Consider the following 19320-nt stretch of genomic DNA (forward strand, 5'->3'; position numbering starts at 1 on the left):
AATTGTGATGTAGTGGTCAGAGTTTATGGATTGTCTGGGTTCCAGGAAGTTCAGAAGGATCACCTCTTTTTTATCCCAAAAGACAGGGCACATCACTTTACCCACTGGGGGCTGAGGCTTGAACAACTTCTTCAGTAGGTCACAAACATGTCACCACTCCAAGGACTGCTGTTTTGACTCCAGGTCATAGTGGTAACACCATACATGGTCACCACTAATTATGCAATCCAAGAAAGCATCACCTTCAACCTTGTAGTGGTTCTGTAGGTCTGACAACCCTCCAACAGAGGTTCTTTCTGTTCCTGTATGAGATTTGTGGGATCCACTTGGTACAAACTTCGACATTCCAAAGGAGTCACTATGATTTCCGATGCACTGAAATCAGTAGTCAACTCTGTACACAGTTCCCTGGTTTGAATTTGTGCGGATGAGCTGATTGAGACACTCCTCATTTTGTGGTGTGACAGATGTGAATGGCAGACAGAACATGACTTGTCTATCATGTCACCATTATCACTGCTGATATGCTCATCCACCATCTCACTGTGCTCACGTCCACTGTTTGGTCACAGAATCACAGAATCACAGAATGACCCGGGTTGGAAGGGACCTCAAGGATCATGTAGTTCCAACCCCCCTGCATGGCAGGGCCACCAAACATACACATTTACTAAATCAGGTTGCCCAGGGCCTCGTCCAACCTGGTCTTGAACACCTTCAAGGACAGGGCATCCACAACCTCCCTGGGCAGCCTGTTCCAGGGCCTAACCACTCTCCTAGTAAAGAACTTCCCTCTAACATCCAACCTAAATCTTCCCTCTACATAAACATTCAGCTAATGGAAATGTATGTCAAAGACTGTGATTTTTTTCCTGTACAAAGGAATTCAGTGGCACACCTTTGATTCACACATACTCCCACATGTCAGGTGCCATTGCTTCAGACTGTCCCTCTACTGCCATCTGTCAGATGGAATCAACACATAATAACAACCTCTACTGCCATAACACCAATATACACCTGTGATGTTGTGGGCCAACATGACAAAACAGGAGGCATTATTTTTGGAGCATCCTTGTTCAGTAACACTGAGCAGAGAACAGAGATAAGGGTAGTCTATGCATCAACAGGATATATTTATTGCAGTGTGTTATGAACTCAGGACTGAAAATGCGCTGCTTTCTTATCCTGTCTGCTTTTGTACACTCCAGCTACAGTTTCTGGAGGTCATGCTTAGGCACAAACAGTAGAGCTTGTTCCTTTCCTAAGGAGTCTTCAGAGAGAGCAAAAGGGTATTTCACTGAAAAATTTAATGAACATAAAAGAAACAATTTGCATAAATGTCCTGTCTAAAATTAAATACAAGCACACTGGGTATGTAGAGGAAATAAAAATTAAGTAATTCTGAGATGGCAAAAAAAAAAGTAATTACACTTGTTAAAATTAATTGCAAGATAGTATAGTAATGCAGAAGGAAAACATCTGGCTAATGTGTTCTTTCCTAGTCTTTCTCTTGTTTTATATTTAGAATGAGATGTCTTCTCAGATCCATAATCCTCAATAAATTAATTTATTCAAACAGCACATGCACAGGAATAAAACTATGCCTCTGATTTTGATTGTATTGCTAATGGTCACAATTTAGGTAGCCTTTATTTCAAACACTGTTGCTCCTTGGGACTTGGACACCTTAAACTGCTGAAAACATCTCAGTTCTTACACGGACTCAGTTAAGGTGTCGGCTGCAAATAGACAAGCATGTGCTCCTAAGTCATCATTTGTCAACAAAAAAAAAGACAATTTTTTTCAGATATGGTACTTTGGTACATCATTGCACTTTTATAGGAACTACAGACTTACATAGTTGTAAGCTGGAAGTTCTGAATGGAACAGACTTTACACATGTAACACTGTAATGCTAGAACATGATGGAAAGTACAGCAATAACAGCAGAATGGCACAATCCTAGGCTGTAGTAAATGAGAACAGGCCCAAATGCTACAGTTATGGACAAAAAAAACCAAAAAACAAAAATCAATATGGGAAGGAAGGAAAACTGCTTACCTTCGGAAGGTGTCAGGTAAGTAGGGATCTCCAACAAGATACCCTCACCTTCACTGCCAACCCCTGAATGAAGTCCTAGCTCCACCCCTTCCAGTCACCCAGAAGCACTGCATGCACCTGAGCTCCCCTGGGTTGGCCCTGCCTTCCCACCAGGTGCTCAATCACTGGTTCAAGCTGTAACTCAGCAATTCTGCTACAGAGCCCAGTGACAAAGATTTTTTTCCAGTTTACTGAACCAAAGGATAATCATTTTTCCTTTGTTTATGTGTAGTACCTTATGGCACTACTGGGAGACAGGCAGATTTTAAAGCTGTTTAATTATGGCTGTATACAATGCTTCTTCAGTGAAGTCTACCACAAGCAGTACATGTTACAGTCATAATATGTATATTATAAATCATTCAGACTAATCATAACAGAGAAAGATGCTTGTTGACATAGATGAAAATGAAAGTGTATCTGAAGGTGCTCTTCCTCCAATTGCATATCCTCACATCCCTGTGCATTATGATAAATTTAGCTGCATGAATGTAACTTTGGGGGAGCTGTTTTTCGAGTAGTTTGGAGCTTCTGGACTCTGAAAATCAGGCGTTCAGAAACACGGGACTCTTTCCACACACCCTTCTGGAAAGTTCATTGTTCCTAATTTAAAAACCACAGCAGCAGCAGCAGCCTCATGGTTATGTATGACCATGCTTCTGTGTCTTTCTCCCCCTCCTCACAGTTTGTCATTTTTGGACTAGAATAGTGCAGCTCGCTCTTTCTCTATGCCGTCCTTCCCAGATCACACTACAGATGCCAACATATCAGCCCTGTTTTCTTCTCAGGGCTGTGGGGGTGGCAGGCAGGGAGGGGAAGCAAGGGGAATGTTCTCCGCAAACTCCAACCTATTCAGTTTTTCTTGGAGTTCCTTTGGTTTCTTCTAAGTAGAGCTATCATCAGCTTGCTAAGTTACAGCACCCTAAAGGCTTGCATTGTGAGCTATAATCCATTTATTTATTTATTTATTTATTTATTTATTTATTTTTCTGTAGATCATGCAAAGACACATGCAAAGATCTGCCTGAATGAACACAAAATAGAAGTTCCATCAAAATACAGAAAGATGAAGGCAATTCTTGTACAATGTTCCCTTTTTATGTTCTTTTGAGAAGGGTGAAAATATATATGAACTGGTACACAAGCAGATAAGAACTTATGCTCACACCTGTTCAGTAAGTGGGAAGTAGTGTCATCTAGTGGTTAACTCAAAGCTAAATGGGAACCAGAATTCAGTATATGGTAACAAATTTTCTTGTATACATTGCTGTACTGTGTAACTTAAAATAATCTATTTTTAGTTTGTGTTTCATTGGTTCATCAAGAAAAAAAAAAAGGGGGAAAAGTAAAGCTGTGTATTTCTGATATTTCAGAAATATATAAGCTCTGCCCTACTCTGTTCAGATGGGCACTTTCCTTTTTTTGTATCCTATCCCATACCATACAGTGTATTCCTCTAGGAAGGAATGGTCCTACTGGGACCATTCATAGACTTTCTGTCTGCCCTCTTCCATGCAATACAGGTTGAAAGCTATACTGTGGCAGGACACAGGTAGGCTGTCATATAGAGGGGTGAATGCGTGCACTGATGAAACTTACAGAAACTGAAGTTAATTCAGCCCTCAAAAATGTAAGAACAGACAAGTCTTTTTACATGCAATAACTCTTTATGAGTTGGAATGCTGTTCTATTCAAAGCTGGTTCTGATTGTTCCTTCTTACAACATGACTGTTAAAATTCATATCCTCATGGAGTCTTAAGTACTCCTTAGTGCTGCTTGTGAGTGCAGGAAAACAAGGACTTGAGCACTCACTTACAGCTGAAGGAAATGGTGGTGTTAATCACATACTTAAAGCTAAGTATGTGATTAATTTCTCTCTTCTCTCCAGATTCGGGGTTCATAACATGAACAGAGTACCGTAATCTCACTGTCTGTTTTTAATTTCATTATTTATTTATTTATTTTGTCAAAAGACTTAAGGCTCTAATTTACAGCTATGTCTTAAATAAAAATCACTGTAGGGTGTTAACATAAAAGCTAACTTGTACCTCAGTGCAATGTTATTGGCATGATTACTTGCTATGGAATCTTAATGAGAATTTCATCCATTACCGTTTCATCTATTAAAATAAAAGAAACCCAAATCTACCAAAACAGGCATATGAAGAGCTAAACGTATTAGAATAAAGCAATTATAAACAGGACTTTTCCAGCTGCTGTTGCTAACAGGCAACCGTAAAATAACAGCAATGTATGTCTTAGGTTTCTGCTAAGAAAGCCAATTTCTGACCAGAAGGCTAGAGTATTCTTTTTCATCTAATAAGGCCTGAAAGTGACAGTTCTTCGTCATACTTTTCAGCTCACTGAGGCCAAAATGTCATCTTCCCTTGTAAAACAAAAAATCAAAGCCAAATGGTTAAATGCAAAGTTTTGGTTAAACAAACAGTCAGTATTTCAGTGGTTTTATCTGTAGACTGCAGAGCAACTAAACAAAGCCAAGATATTGTCCATCTCTTTGACAGACAAAGAGCCTCAGAGGTCCAGAATGACATGCCTGGGGCTGGCACGTGATTAGAGTAATTAAATTAAATAGCAGGAAACATGTTTTCCATATGCCATTGCCTGGCCACACACAAACTGTAACAGTAAATCTTTTATATTGCATTGGTTCAAGGAAATGTATAACCATCTTAAAAATGCACGATGCCCACAAAAATAAAGTTAAAGAAAATGTAGTAGCATACTCAACTGGCCTCCTGGCTTTGGTCATAGGCGTGAAATGCCAAACAAGTTCATTCCTTATTTATTTATTTGTAAAGGTGCAGCTCAAAATGCCCTGAGCATGTGAACACTCAGGAAGCATTGCTGCACTTACACTGGTGTGTAGTGCTGCTGTTCTGATTCAGATGGGAAAAAAAAAAATAAATAAAAAAAATAAAAAAAAAAAGATCTCCCTGTAAGTTAAAAGAAGCATCTTAGATATGTTATGACGTGAGGTTTTAACATGTTTCTCTCAGACTTTTGCAATAATCAGAACTTCCAAATCTGCATCGAAAAGGAATTTTTTTGAGTTCTGTTTTCCATAGAAACATTATCTCAAATTGCTTTGTTTTCATGGGCAGTTCTTAAGGAAGATAGCATGTTTATCCATGTCATAATACAGTCAGAATTGCCAGTCAGCTGCATCATCTGTCATCCCTGAATTTACTTGCTGCTGCCCCATTAAGATCAGCTAGAACTTATTCATCTCTTTCTGATTCATCTTTCAGCAGCTGATAATGCCAAATGAAATCATTGCTTTGTTGTTATTGTCTTTTGTTGTTGTTTTGTTTTGTTATTATTTTGCACAATAGGGGCATGACTGCGAGTCAGTTTGGAAGGAACAATTAATCAGTGATGTCTCTGATTAAACATCTAATCCTTGAGATTTTTAGGAGATGACATACAGGAGCATTTAATATAAATAAAAAATTCTGTAAACTGTGACATACTATTTAACATAAACAGAATTACAAATTTAGGGATAAATATTTCAGAGCTTTAAAAAAAAATTGTCCTTGAAATTAAATTACAGAAAAATGTGTCTGAAAGCTTTGTGGTCCAGTAGGAACTGGATAATTTCATAGTTATTTTAGATATTTCTTCTTAATCTATTTCCTTAACCCAGAATGCTCAGATAAGGAACAACAGAAACTTCACTGTTCCTGACTTCAGTTCACTGAGTTGAAGTATTAACTTTGATAATAATACAATACAATTGAAATAAAGTCTTTCAGTTGGAAAAATAAATGTAAATTTATGTTTTAAAAGTAGGTAACAAAGATGATAATGACGAGATCAGATGTTCTTGTCTCAATTTTTACTTATTAAAGTATTTCTCAAGCTACTGAAAGGAAATTCAAGATATAATATAGTGTATATAATGTAATGATATAATGTATGGACAATAATCAAAGAGTTACAGAATCATAGAATGGCCTGGGTTGAAAAGGACCATAATGACCATCTAGTTTCAATCCCCCTGCTGTGTGCAGGGTTGCCAGCCACCAGAACAGGCTGCCAGAATCACATCCAGCCTGTAATAAGGAACTGAGACTTTTGTTCTTATACTCCCTTGTATACTTTCTTTACTAACTAATCTCCATTATTTGATCTGGAAATCCTGTGTTAAACAGCAAATCTAAAATCATTAAAGGAGATAACATTGAGAGAATATGAAAATTGATAACTTGTGTTTGTAGTAGCTATAACCGGGAGGTTCAAAAAAGGTCCAGTTGAATTTCAACTTAAATTGTTTCCTCTGACCTTCCTATAAACTTATAAAATAGGTTAAAAAGAATAGTTAAAAGGCAAAGAAGTTAATCCTTCATCTCACTCTTGTCTTCTGAAGACAAAAAGCTAGAGGAAGTTCTCTGAACAGCCCATGCAGCAAGTAAAAGCCTGCAGTCTCTGGCTAGGGTGATGCAGTCATCACCAGAAGGAGATGGAGCTGCTCATTGAGATAAGGAGGGCTTTCATCCGTAACTGCAGGAGCTGCTGTAGGACACTTTATAGCTGCTTCTCCCTCTCCTTGGACTTTCCCCACCAGTGCTTCCCACAGAAGTCCTGACATGAGGAAGACACCTTGCCATCTGTCTTCCTGCCTTGGCCTCCAGCACCATCCTGTCTTGCCACAGGAGGCCAGTCCCTCCACGAGGGGCCCAAGCACATTAGTGAAGCAATGGCAGTGAAGGCAACTCATGGCCTTTCTGAAGATGGTTTAATTTTTACCATAGACCCTTCTGTTAGTCAGAAGGGGGAAGTTCAGAGGTATCTGCAGAGGGTCTGTAGATGCCTGTAGATGTGCCCTCAGGCCACAGGTGGGAGAAGGGGTTAGGAATATCATGATGAGGGGTTGTTTGTTGAAGGGGAGAAACACAGGGATAACTTTGTGTGTACTTGTTCTCCACCTGCGAAATGCACCCTTGGAAAGCAACTCCGACTTTCAGCTTTGGAGCTACTTCAACACTACCTGTTTTAGGAGCTTACCCCATCTATGAAGGAGCTGCTTTCCCTATGATCCTCATTGGACAGAGGAGATTTAACTTGTGGAGGAAAATTACTAGCATTTCTTTGCCCTTGTAACACCATTGTGTACTTAGACCTATGAAACTGCCTATGCAAATTCTTGTTGCGTTTACAAGGCTCTGTCAGTCAAAAGCAATCTACTCTGGTGGAATGCTACCCCTTTTTATCTGACTTGCCTTAAGTGGCTGAAGCTGTGTTACAAATCCATTTCCATTTCTTAGAATCTCACCTGATTTAGTTTTTCATTTTCAATACTTCATATCCATATTAAAGAAAGAAAAAAAAAAAAAGAAAAAAAAAGAAAAAATAAAAGTAATACCAGCAGTAACTGAATAACAACTTGCTGTGCATGAAACATTAACCATTCTTTCTTGTGATCTTCTTAATTCTGAGTTGAAGAAATCAATCATGCAGAATAAGAGCACACAGAGACGACAGAGCTGATGCTGTAAGGTGTCAAATGCTTTAGAAAATTTTATTTTCCTATAACGTACCTACCATGTTTTGAATATCTGCCTGTAAGTTAATAGCCTTTTGCAATGACACAAAAAGAGCAGGTGGCCATGACAGCAAAAAAGAATCAAACACTGATTCCATTATATATCTGACCAGTTGAGTTCACCATGTTCTTTAAAAAATAGTGAGAGAGCAAGTATTTTGACTGAAATTGTTAGCATCCAGGACAAGCCTTACTTTCTGCATAAGCAGCTAAAGCAGAGCTATTCAAGTGAAGAATCTCAGGGCTGAGCCTGTAGTGGTGGTATCAGTATTCAGAGCTGTTATTCATTTTTCTGTCAGAAACACCAACAGAAACAGATTTGTAGTTCTCTGTACAAAGTCAGTACCTTAAGAAGACTAAAATTCATGCATAATGACAAAAGACCTGCACAAACGCAAATAAATGGTGAGAACAAAATAAGTTCTAAAAAGACTGGAAAGGAAGCTGCCAAGTGATGGGCTGTTGATCTTGGGAGCCTTTGATGCCCTTAAGGCAAGCTATCAAAGTGGACTACAACCCTAAAGAACCCTGGTCATCACCTGTGCAGTCATGTGGCTGAGTGGCCAAGCCATGCTCTCTGATGATGTGTAGAGACTCTTAAATTTGTATTGCCAGTAGACTTAGGAACAACCATTCTCTGACCGCCTCTGTTCACAGGGGATAGCATTTCCCAACAGCACTTTACCCCTGTATCTGCTAACTGCCAACTGAATGTATCACAGTACCCTTCTTGATGCGTGCAAAAGGAAAAGACTAAGGAAAGCACTGGTATGATGCTTCACTAGATGCCTTATGGAGAACTTGAGCAAAGCCTTCATAATCCCTTAGTGTTGTTGCACTTTCATAACTTTCACTATTTTTATTTTATTTTTTTTCTCCAGAGGAAATACAGACAATTTGAGAGAAATACCTCCTTAGTTTCCTGGATCCAAAGGTCACAGGCCACACCATGAAAGGGGGCAGATTATGAAATGCTTTCTGCATTAGAGCACCTATATCTCAAAGGCATTCAGGCTGAGCTGCTCTTCCAGGACATTAACCAATGGAGCTATATTAAGACTTAGCCAGCAGTGTACTGAGGAGCACACTTATTCATTTGTGTATTTTAAGAGAAGGAAATGAGGAAAACCTGCATATGTGCATTTGCCTGGCTGTCAGAGAGAGAAACATTCAGAAGTCAAACATAAAGCATTTAAAAAAGCAGCTTCCCAAGAACACATAAACCTCTTCAATGACAATAATAATAATAGTAATAAACCCATTCTGTATGATACAGGAAATGATAATTTGCACATTGGCATGAAAGTAATATCATCTGACTATCAAAATGGGAAGTGATAATTATGGAGACCTAGACTTACAGACTTTAGATTCATGTTAGTTATACACCCCTAATTAAGTAATTTTGCCTCACATTGTTCCAGTAGTCTCCTTACATGCTGCTTTTGCTGACAAAAGGGTACAGTAACAGAAGTAGCAAAGTGTTACTTTGTAAGTATGAGAAAAAGGAAAAGTGTGAAAAATGTTGGATCAAAAAATATAAGCACTATCAACATTATTCTATGTGGGTATCAATGAAATGAAATAATGTTACTTTGCAATGTCTCATTGTTTTCACACACTTCAGTTCTCGACTGATCTAATTGATAATACGTCTTACTGCATTCTGTAACTGAAGGTTTACAGCAGTAGAAACAAATGAAATTATCAATAATCTCCTTGGCATTCACTAAGAAAGTTGATTCAATACTTTCTGAAAAATGCAATCGTTTTCTACATCCAACTGGGAAAGGCAAATCACTTGTGGAATTTCACACAGAACTGTCAAATAAAGATAAATGATTCATTCTTCCTGTAGCATTTGATAACGAACTGCATTTTTTAAGGACAACGCAAAAAAGCTTAATAAAGATAGACAGACCCTCAAGAGCAAAATGAGAAAACTGGCTAAATACTCAGAAACTTCATGTAGACGAATGAAAAAATGTTCACAAAACAAATTCAACACCACAGCCATCTCCTTCCAAACCCCCACAACCAATACCCCAGTAGCCTAAGGCCAAAATTTGACTCAAGAAATCATAATGCCAGCCTGTGTTATTTCAAGGTTGTCTGGGGCCTGTGCAGTGACAGAACTGAGGAAGGTCATTACAGTACAAGGTTGGCCTTCTTTTACTGGCTGCACAGTTCAACAAAATGATGAAAGTAGCCCAGGGTAGGAAAAAAGGGTGAATTGAGTTAGTACAGGCAAGAAAAACTTTCTGGGGTTTCAGAGTACTTAATAAGGCCACAAATGCTGTAATTTGCCATCAGCTTAGAAGGACCACGGAGTTTTATCAGTACCACCCCAACCAATCCTACTTATGGTTCACAGCTACATTAGTCAATTACTCCAAGGCAACTATGGAAAGGTAAAACAAAAGCTACAAAGGTGTCCCAGCCATATTCAGACCATCTCATTTAATCAGCTAAGGTACTACATTGTTTGTAAATAAATATCTGCCAAAGCAGCTCTTAGTTACTAAGGTCCCCATGTAATCATCACACAGAATCACACCCTGATGAAGTATGATTTCATGTTAGTAAGCTACTGTCATTAACTTTAAGCTGCTGCTGAAGTAACGTTTGGGGTCTCCAACAGCTGTGTGGCCACAAACAGCCTAGAAAGTTAGCTTGCATGGGCTCTGATGTATGAGGACAGAATAAAAGCTATGCTATAAGAGCACACCATCAGGGTACAATAAACCAGGACCAGAAAGCAGACCTATGTAGGAGATGCCCTCCATGGGTCTACTTGCATGGTGGAGTGAGGTAGCAGGGACAGGAAACCTGAAGTGTCCTCATCCAGCCTTGTCACTGGTTGTACCTTTTGGGCTGATTGTATTTATTTGCCGTTTGTTCTAATTCTAAATCTGGATGAGTTAAAAGAGGAAAAAAAGAAAATGCAAAGCACAAAGTCTACCAAATGCAAAGAACAGAGTCTATTAATTACAGTGTTAAAATGCAACAGAACAATGGGATTTTACTAGAGCGTTATAGAGGATAAAATGATCTATGATGATTTTCTTCTGATTGCCTGAATAGTAGTTCAGCATATTTCTCCACTGAGAAGCCAGGTACAGAAGCACTGCTATGACCCAGATGATGGGAACTGCATAAGGAAATCAGAAACTAAACAAATAAATGAAAAGCAAACAAACATCTCTTAAGTGGATAAGTAGGACATGCTGCTAGTGGCACAGAATACAATAAGGAAATTAACTTGGCTTAGCTAATTTTGGCTGCAAATTGTGCTCATAATGGGGAGAAATAAGTAAACATTTTTAGATTTATGTTTGGGTACTGATGTTTATAGATTGTACCTCAGAATGCCAGTGAAGACAAAAACAGGGTATAGTTTGCATACATAACATAGGTCTTAGTGACCCTGATGACAATGAAGACAAAATGAAGGTAGTGCATGAATGACTTGCTGAAAGAAAATATGAGTGGTGGTAGTATCTGGAGTGCTCCTTATTTGCTGTGGCATTTGGCTATTTCTTTTTAACATCAGAAGATGAAAATAAGGCCAGAGTTACAGTATCTACATTCCAGTAAGCTGTGTTTTTCTTGAGTATATAAATATTCCAAAACATTTTGCCTCATTTGGTAGTAATTACTTCTAAATTGGCATCTAATGCTGACTTTACTTTTTGGACAACAGGACAGACTATGTTATCTGCTGCTCAAAATAAAACAAAACAGAAAAAAAGAAGAATCATAGAATGGTCTGAGTTGAAAAGGACCTCATCCAGTTTCAACGCCCTTGACATGGGCAGGGTCACCAACCACTAGACCAGGTTGCCCAGGACAGACGTGAACATTTATGATAGAAAAAAATAAGAGCTGTGTATTGTATTACACTACGTTTTTTGCATTACAGGTGCTTTAATGCATGGTAAACAAATAGTTCAGAAAAAAAAGAAAGTAGGTGTAGCCTCCATACCAGGAATGCTGTAAATCAAAAACATTTAAGGCTTCTCTTCTACTTCCAACATGAGTTTTTATACAAATGGCGTCTCAAGAAAATAACCATTGAAAGCATGATTTACTTACAGGCATAAGGTTCTAAATACATAATAATCAACTGCATAAGCAATAGAATATTATTCTGTTCATGCTACTTAAGATTTCCTAAGCTGAAACTTGACTTTTTGGTGGGTATGTGTGTATTACTGGCAAAACATTACTTTGCTGTTGTATCACTGAATATAATTACATTTGATTTACAAAATATTTATTACATGCCTACATTGTTAAAGAATTGTATTTTATGAAAGCAGCTAAAATCTTTTGCTACTTAAATGAACAGTGAAAGGGGTTTGATGACAACAATTTTCTGAACTCTTTTCATAGTAATAATGCATGTATTTTAGCAACAGAGATAGTTATATAGTACAAACTGTTTCTGTCTGCAGATCTGAAGCAAATCTGGGGAAATGTCACCAACCAGAAAAGCACTAAATATCTTTAAGGAAATGCGTAGGTGTTTCTTCATGGTAGGACTTCATTTTCTCCCATAATTGCTTTAAACTCTGTAAAGTTTGCAGATTCCCTCCTTCCAGATATATTTACAGATGGATTCTAGTTTTGCAAAGGTCTTGAGGAATGCCAAAAAGGTCAGTATATGCTTGGGTTCAATACTTTTTGTGTTCTAGGAAGATTTTAGGCATGTCGTAGTAATTATTTCAGTTCATCCATATTTAGGATAACTTTTGACAGTTTAGGAGCAAAGAAACTGGGGTTTGCATTTACCTTTCTAACATGACACTGTGAAGACATGTTCAAGACAAATGCCGTGATGGGAAAATGAGCGTGCATCAATACTATTTTCACATTCACTAGAACTTATAATGGCTGATGTAGGATAAAACGAGAGACTAAAAGGAAGACTTTGTGTAATCATTGTAAGAATAGTCTAATAAAAACCTTGATCCTGAAAGCTTTAATTGTTTCAACAATGTGTAGCAAACATATTTGGATATACAAAGCAAAAGCACAATTGAGGTATCAACTTTACACAAAGTCAGATATCTGAAAGGGGATCTTAAAAAAAAAAACAACAAAAAACAAACTTTATTTGAGAAAGGAAGAGACTTATATCAGAAGGCAAAAAAAGGGAACATACAAACAATATATTTACAACACAAAACAAGAGATCACCTCTAAGGGTGTAAATTATAATAAATACAGTAGATTTAAAATGTAGGAGACAATTATCTATTAGAAATATGGGATTTTTTTTAAACCCAGTTTTCTTTTTCACTGGTTCCAGGTAATTTCTCTATTTCAATTTTATCCAAGTTTGAGAGTTTCTAAAATTAAAGTCCACCAATATATTGGGGTTTCTCATCTGAAAGGCATTATAAAAATATCTTCTGTGCTTTGTGAATACAATGTTTTGGAAACAATATTGTACAAAAGTCTTCTCATTTGCAAGTTTCTCCCCAAATAAAATATATGTTAAAAGATGCACTATCCCTTTTGATGAGGCTGAAGAAAAATTAGGATAATACAGAATTGGAAAAATACGTAATTTAATTTTTATATGCTTCTCTTTTTGAATGTGAAGTGATTTTTTCATTCAAGACCAATATAACGCACACATAAAAGTTGTCTATGTTTTATCAATTAATGCATGTTTCCTATCTAAGTTGATCTTTAAGTTGCAGGAGGCCTTTCACTATACAGCAACTACTTAGTCATTGGTTTGAGGTCTTTTAGGAAAAAGGATAATGTATCTTTATAGGTTGCAACATTTTATAAGAGCTTTAATAGTATTAGAGCATAATGTAAACAACATATGCTAACAACATTTCAGAACAATTTCTACATTTGGCAAAACATCTATCTCTTTTGAAACAGGATACTGCACCTTAAAATACCTTAGCTTTAGAAATATAAATATTTTTAATAGAAAAAAAACTGACAAGGATTCCAGGTCAGTTTGGGATTATCCATATTAAAGGGGATCTTAATACAATGAATCTTTAACTAGCTTAACAAAAGTAAACCTATAAAACAAGGTAAACATATCAAAAGGGAATATGAAGGAAATGTTTCCCTGGAAAGCTTCCTTAACAATTTCCCTACTCACTTTGTTATTTTCTTTGACAATAAATCAATTCATAGAGTGCCTTTAAAAACAGAGAGAACACTACCCTGTTCCCCCTGCCTTACATTCCTCAGCACATGAATCACTTGGGCTTCCTGTTTCCATAAGGCATTTCCTGCTCCCCCTCTCAGAATCACTTTTCTTCAGGAGAACAGCAGGGACCTGACAAAGTCTTGACTTAAATAAACAGTGCCTGCCATTGCATCCAGAATTGCTCCATCTGATTTTGGAGCAACAAAAGGGATACCAGCTCTCTGAAAGCACAGGCTGCACAAATGCACTTCGCTCTGCAGCATTCACAAAACACTGTCAGACAATTTGAAGTTTCCTTTTGCCGAGTTGGCATTCTTTACACGGTCCTTATTTTAGGATTTGTCCATGAGACCTAGTGGTAAAGGTTATGCAATGTTGTATGATTAGTCTTTATTTAAAACAATAAGCAAGTGATTGGACATCAGATAATAATGATAACAGTTCTGTGTTTTTCCTTCAATACCGTAATATCTGATTAGAACCTAATGCTGCATTTTCCTTCTTGCCAATATTTGCATCTGCTTCATTTAAGGATGTTTCTGTGGACAGTATCATCAAATGAGACAGAATGAAAAATGAATTAAGCAATGCAGAAAAGAAAACAATGCAAGTTTTAAACAGTGCCTTGCCTTGCACGTTTACATCCACCAGGCATACTTTTCTAATTTATATACTCTGTACACCAGCCTGGGACTGCTGATGTAGCAGTCAGTACCTGTCTATGGGGGAAAATTACCCTATTGTTTGTTAACAGTGTTCAAGACTATGCTATGATACATTATATACAGATAGCTGAAAGCAAAAGTAAGAGGATTCAAAATCAGAGAAGAATGTTTCATCAATCAGGTCTGGAAACTAATTCCAGCAGTAGCTGATCTCAACAAGCTAAGTGATACTAGCTGTCTTGCACTAGAACTAAGCAATGTAACGTAATCCTGGCCTGATACAAATTCTATCATCTAATACGCAAAGTTTTATGTATAGCAATTGCCTGCAACAGGTATTTGCTCCATTAGTGGCCATAAGGATGAGCTCCGCTATGTTTTGATGTGTGCATACAACACCTTTGCTTTTGTTAAATTCTTTAAATGGTAAATCAGGATTTGCTAGGTCAGTGAATCAAAACACAATTGCTTGTCAAAGCCTAGAAAATGCATTTGATGTTCAGATAATAACCTTAATTACAAAGCCTGGAGCTAAATCTTTGCCTATTACCTGTTGCACAAAAGCAGCTTGCTCCCCAGATTCCATTTGCTGGGTTTGAGTATCCTCATCACTGTCCGGTGGCTCCTCTTTGACTTTCACAGCTCCCGCCTGCTGTCCTATTCTGTCATCCTCACCAGCACTGCTGCTCTCAGCCCTAATGCTGGAACCGCTGGCGGGAGCTCGCTCTTCCTGCATCGAGTGGTCTCCATTCAGCTCTTCTTCAGCTTCCTCCAGGTGGCTGCCAGGCTGCTTTAGCTGCTCAATGGATTTAGAGAGCATCTGAAAAGAGATGGAGAGGAACCAGTTAATCATTCTTTTCATCAGTGCAGAACACTGGGAAGTACTAGATATCAACAAGATTACAGCTTCTATTGCAAGCTAAATACTAATCTATGAAGAAAAAAGAACCAAAGTTCTTAAGTAAAAGGAAATGCTGCAGTAGAAAATACTATATATGTAATGAGTGCTATATGGTAATATTCAAGTAAAAATTGGTCAGAATAATGAAAGCATTATAGCACATCCATTACATTGTAGCTTCTGGCAATCAAGAGCAATTAGCTTCCCTTCATACTCTTCAAACAAAAAAGCAGAAATTTACTTAACTACATTACTGTTCACTTTTACCCAACCAAAAATTATAAAGGAACTCTAAAAAATAATCTGGTTAATATATAAGCAAATCAGGAAATATTCCTACATGTTTCTGCATCAATCACTGCATGCATGTCCCAAGAGACACAGACGAACAGTGACAAAGAGCTCAAGTCAGTCACTGCTCCTTGGCACAGAGACTGTGAGGATGTCTGGCCCTTATTGGAAAGACTGCAGACATTGTCATGCATGGTACAGGTTCCCTTGTCTCAGCATTAATGACATAGTACAACTACCCAGACAATGCTGCTTTTACACCATTAACTGCCATTGCAGAGCTTTGCTGAGGTGCCAAATGCCTGGGTGCTGCAATCAAATCTAGTTTACAATTTCCTACTGAAGATTTTGCAAATGGATTTTTTTTGGGGGTAATGGGAGCAGAATGACCTTCTAAAAAAGAATTAAGCAAAAATTCCTTTTCATTGCTGTGGACAATGCAGAATCACAATATACGTACCACCCACTCTGTAGGTGGCTTGCTCTAAGCTGAGGAATCTTCAGTTCTGCAACCAGTGCAGAGCATCTCCTTCTAATAAGGAGAATCTGGAAAATTTCTCATATCAGACCCAGTTGTTTCTCAGGGGATGACAATGACCAGGAAAGCTCTGAAGCAAGCTACATGTATTCAGACCAGGTACACTATTCTGTAACATCTGTGGGTGATCCCTCTCCACTCCTCAGGCATAAAGAAGGAAAGCCTGGCTGCTTGGCCGCCTGGCCAGTGATCAAATACAACTAAAACATCTGCGTGACAGATAATCATATACAGCCACAAGAGTCACTAATGCTGATCCATCTGTAAAACATTCCATGTGCCAGTTACTTGACATCAGGTGCACTATTCTGGAAGGAAAGCCAAGAGTAAAGGAGAGCAGGTCCATGGAAAAGACACATTTAACTCATTGCTTCTCCTCTTTTATGCTTTTTTACTTTAATGTCAGATGCTTTCTTCTTCTACTGCTGTATGGCACAGATCTTCAGTGCTGCTGAGCTTTCTGATGCAACACATGATGTCCTGCAGTATATAATCTATACATGGAATGCTTTAAATTCTTCTTGTGTGAAGTCAGTGGGGAGATACATATGTAAAGGGTTGTGAGACCAGCATGGTTTCTGCATGCATTTCAGCTTGCAGTGTGCCTGTTTTTGGGGCCTGCTCCCTCACCACGGAAATCAGTAGATTTGCTCCAGACTGGTGACAGGAGGAGCTAAATACATTAAGCCTTCTAAAATTCTGTGAGATTAAAGTGTTTGTTTTCACAAGAGATTTTACAAAGTGCATAAATACAGCCAGCTCCCATGCAAAATCTTATGAAGGGTATCCTTCATAATGGTGGAAATGAGAATGAAAGCAAGCCTCAGGCAAGGGACTAGGAGGCACTCTTGCTGTCTTCTCATAGGGCAGAGAATAATGACAATGGGTGCACTGCATGTGGGCAAAATCTGCAAAGGCACTCCTGCTCCTTAGTCTGCTAAGCTACAGCAAGTCCGCATCTCCATATCACCACACTTTGGTATTTCTTAGTGTGGTTCTTAAAGGCAGCTTGCCCCATTTTATTCCACTAATTACATTAGTAATGTTATCAGAAGACTGTTCAGTTCTCCTAAGACAGCAGCATCTTTTTTTATACTTTTATCCCCTGGCCCTACTGTAGGTAATTACATATCTGGAGACCCACAAAGATAGCAGTCGAAAGTCAATATTTCTATATTATCTCTCTATTTTAAGCTGGATTACTCAGCAGAAAATAAACCCTGAATGAAACACTGCCCAAGTCCTTTCACAGTGCAGCTGGATACTCCTGCTTGCACTTAACATTTAAATCTTTCACTTTAAATCTCCACTTACCATTGTTTTTTTCTGTATTTATCTACAGATACAGTGAAGGAATTTCTCCTGTTCTTAATGCACATTTTTCATTTTGAGAATGTGATTGCTTAATCTGAACTTTAGTAAGACTACATTTAAAAATAATAACATAGGAGTGGTTTACTTAGTGAATAAATTAGTTGTACAGATCGGTCTTCTTAAACCAATATACATTCCTGTTATTGCTATTCCAACTAAAGTTACTGAAAAAAAAAAGGCTTCATGCTAATGTAACCTATATTTTTTTCCCCCTTTTATTTTCAGGAAATTAAATTGTAAGGGATATGCATGAGCCAAAGTAAATAGTGGCAGCAGGAGATGAAGCATTTACACACATCAACTCCATTGTATAACTGCAAGAGTCTGACCAAAAAAAGACATCAAAAACAATCAAACCTGCGTGGCTGTACAGGAAAATGGAAGACACACAAATAACCTGGACCTTGAAACAGACTGTTTTACAAGGCCTCCAGTTGCAGACACTATTTTTGTGTCTCTTTTTTAATAACAAGCACTTGTAAAATGAAATATTTTAAATAAAATGTGCTTACAAAGAGACAAAGCACAAAACCCCACAGCAGCCACCACATACATTTCTTTCCTTAATTGATTGTTCCTTCTTGAAACACACTGCTGTTGTTTCTAGGAACTCATCTGCATGCTTATGGAAACATTTTTTCTCTTTTTGTGCCATGGCTCTCGGGTTACTCTGACCAGCTACGCAAGTTGTTAGCTGTGCTGAAATAACTTGGAAACTGCTTACTGTTTTCTCCTGTTACTTGTGTAGTACACTTCTAAGGGATGTATTTATCCTTCCAAGATCATTCTTCTGCTTTATGACTTAAACATTAGTTCTTAATAAAGGATGAAATGTTCTGGGCAGTTTTCAGTTACAAACACCTTTAATCACTGCTATAGTCTTGTTCATATAATCCCCTACTATAAGTAATACTTGAAAGAAGCAGTGTTACTGCTCTCATCTTCTGAGGATGCAAGTCAGAAAGGTAAGTTGGAAAGACAAACCTTGATTATAGTACCTCAGTTAATTTAGTCAAGTAGAACCTGATCAAAACAGTCTTTCTTATTTCATTAAGTATCAGAAGAGTGAATGATGAACCTGTGGTTACCTGGCTCTTTTCAATATTCCTAACAAATAATTTTCCTAGTATTTTCCATCAATCAATAGAAATAGCCCATATTATTTTTAATTTTTCTATTAATACACATTGGCCAATTATGATAAACTTCTGTAAATGAACATTTACTCTTATTCACTCTATTTTTGTCATATAACTTTTACCTTTTAGTCTTGCCCAGTGAAAGATGCTTTAAACTGACTAATAGCCTGGAACATTAAGGCGCTCCTTATTTAATCTTTAGCATTGTCCATACTGTTTCTGTACTTTAATGCACACTGCAAATGGCTCCATTATTTTGTTACTATTCAATACAAAGGAATACTTTATCATTGAAAAATAATTGTGAATTGTCAAAATGCAACAAACATTATTTTATGAACACTTGTAGGGTTCCCATATGGACCAATTGAAATCTTGGTCCCAGTGAGGATGGTGCCACTTTAGGTTCAGCAGAGGATTGATTCTATTCACCCTACATAGGAAAAAAAAAAAGATAAAAAATAAAAGGGGAAAAAAAAAAAAAAAGAAACCACAAACACACACACACACAAAACAACAGCCTTTAAAGTGTGAGGGAGGGTTCTGTTTACATGC

The 19320-nt window shown here is 37.7% G+C and overlaps 1 protein-coding gene across 16 annotated transcripts in view; it reads right to left on the reverse strand.

Annotated features, from left to right (window-relative positions):
- The window catches only part of HDAC9 (histone deacetylase 9), a 445991-nt gene that overhangs the window by 155668 nt on the left and 271003 nt on the right, over positions 1-19320 (reverse strand). For 13 of the 16 annotated variants that reach the window (XR_014943025.1, XM_015853723.3, XM_085538530.1 and 10 more), the window contains one exon: positions 15073-15342. Coding sequence is in view for 15 of the 16 variants with exons in the window: in XM_015853723.3 (XP_015709209.2) it covers positions 15073-15342 (270 nt within the window). In the remaining variant the exon portion in view is untranslated. Of the gene's footprint in view, positions 1-12635; positions 14210-15072; positions 15343-19320 lie in introns of those variants that run through there. The other 3 variants (XM_085538533.1, XM_085538534.1, XM_085538532.1) reach the window with 1 other exon arrangement.

This window comes from Coturnix japonica, chromosome 2 (genome assembly GCF_054131305.1).
Source record: "Coturnix japonica strain WE chromosome 2, WE-NBRP24, whole genome shotgun sequence".
Lineage (NCBI taxonomy): Eukaryota > Metazoa > Chordata > Aves > Galliformes > Phasianidae > Coturnix > Coturnix japonica.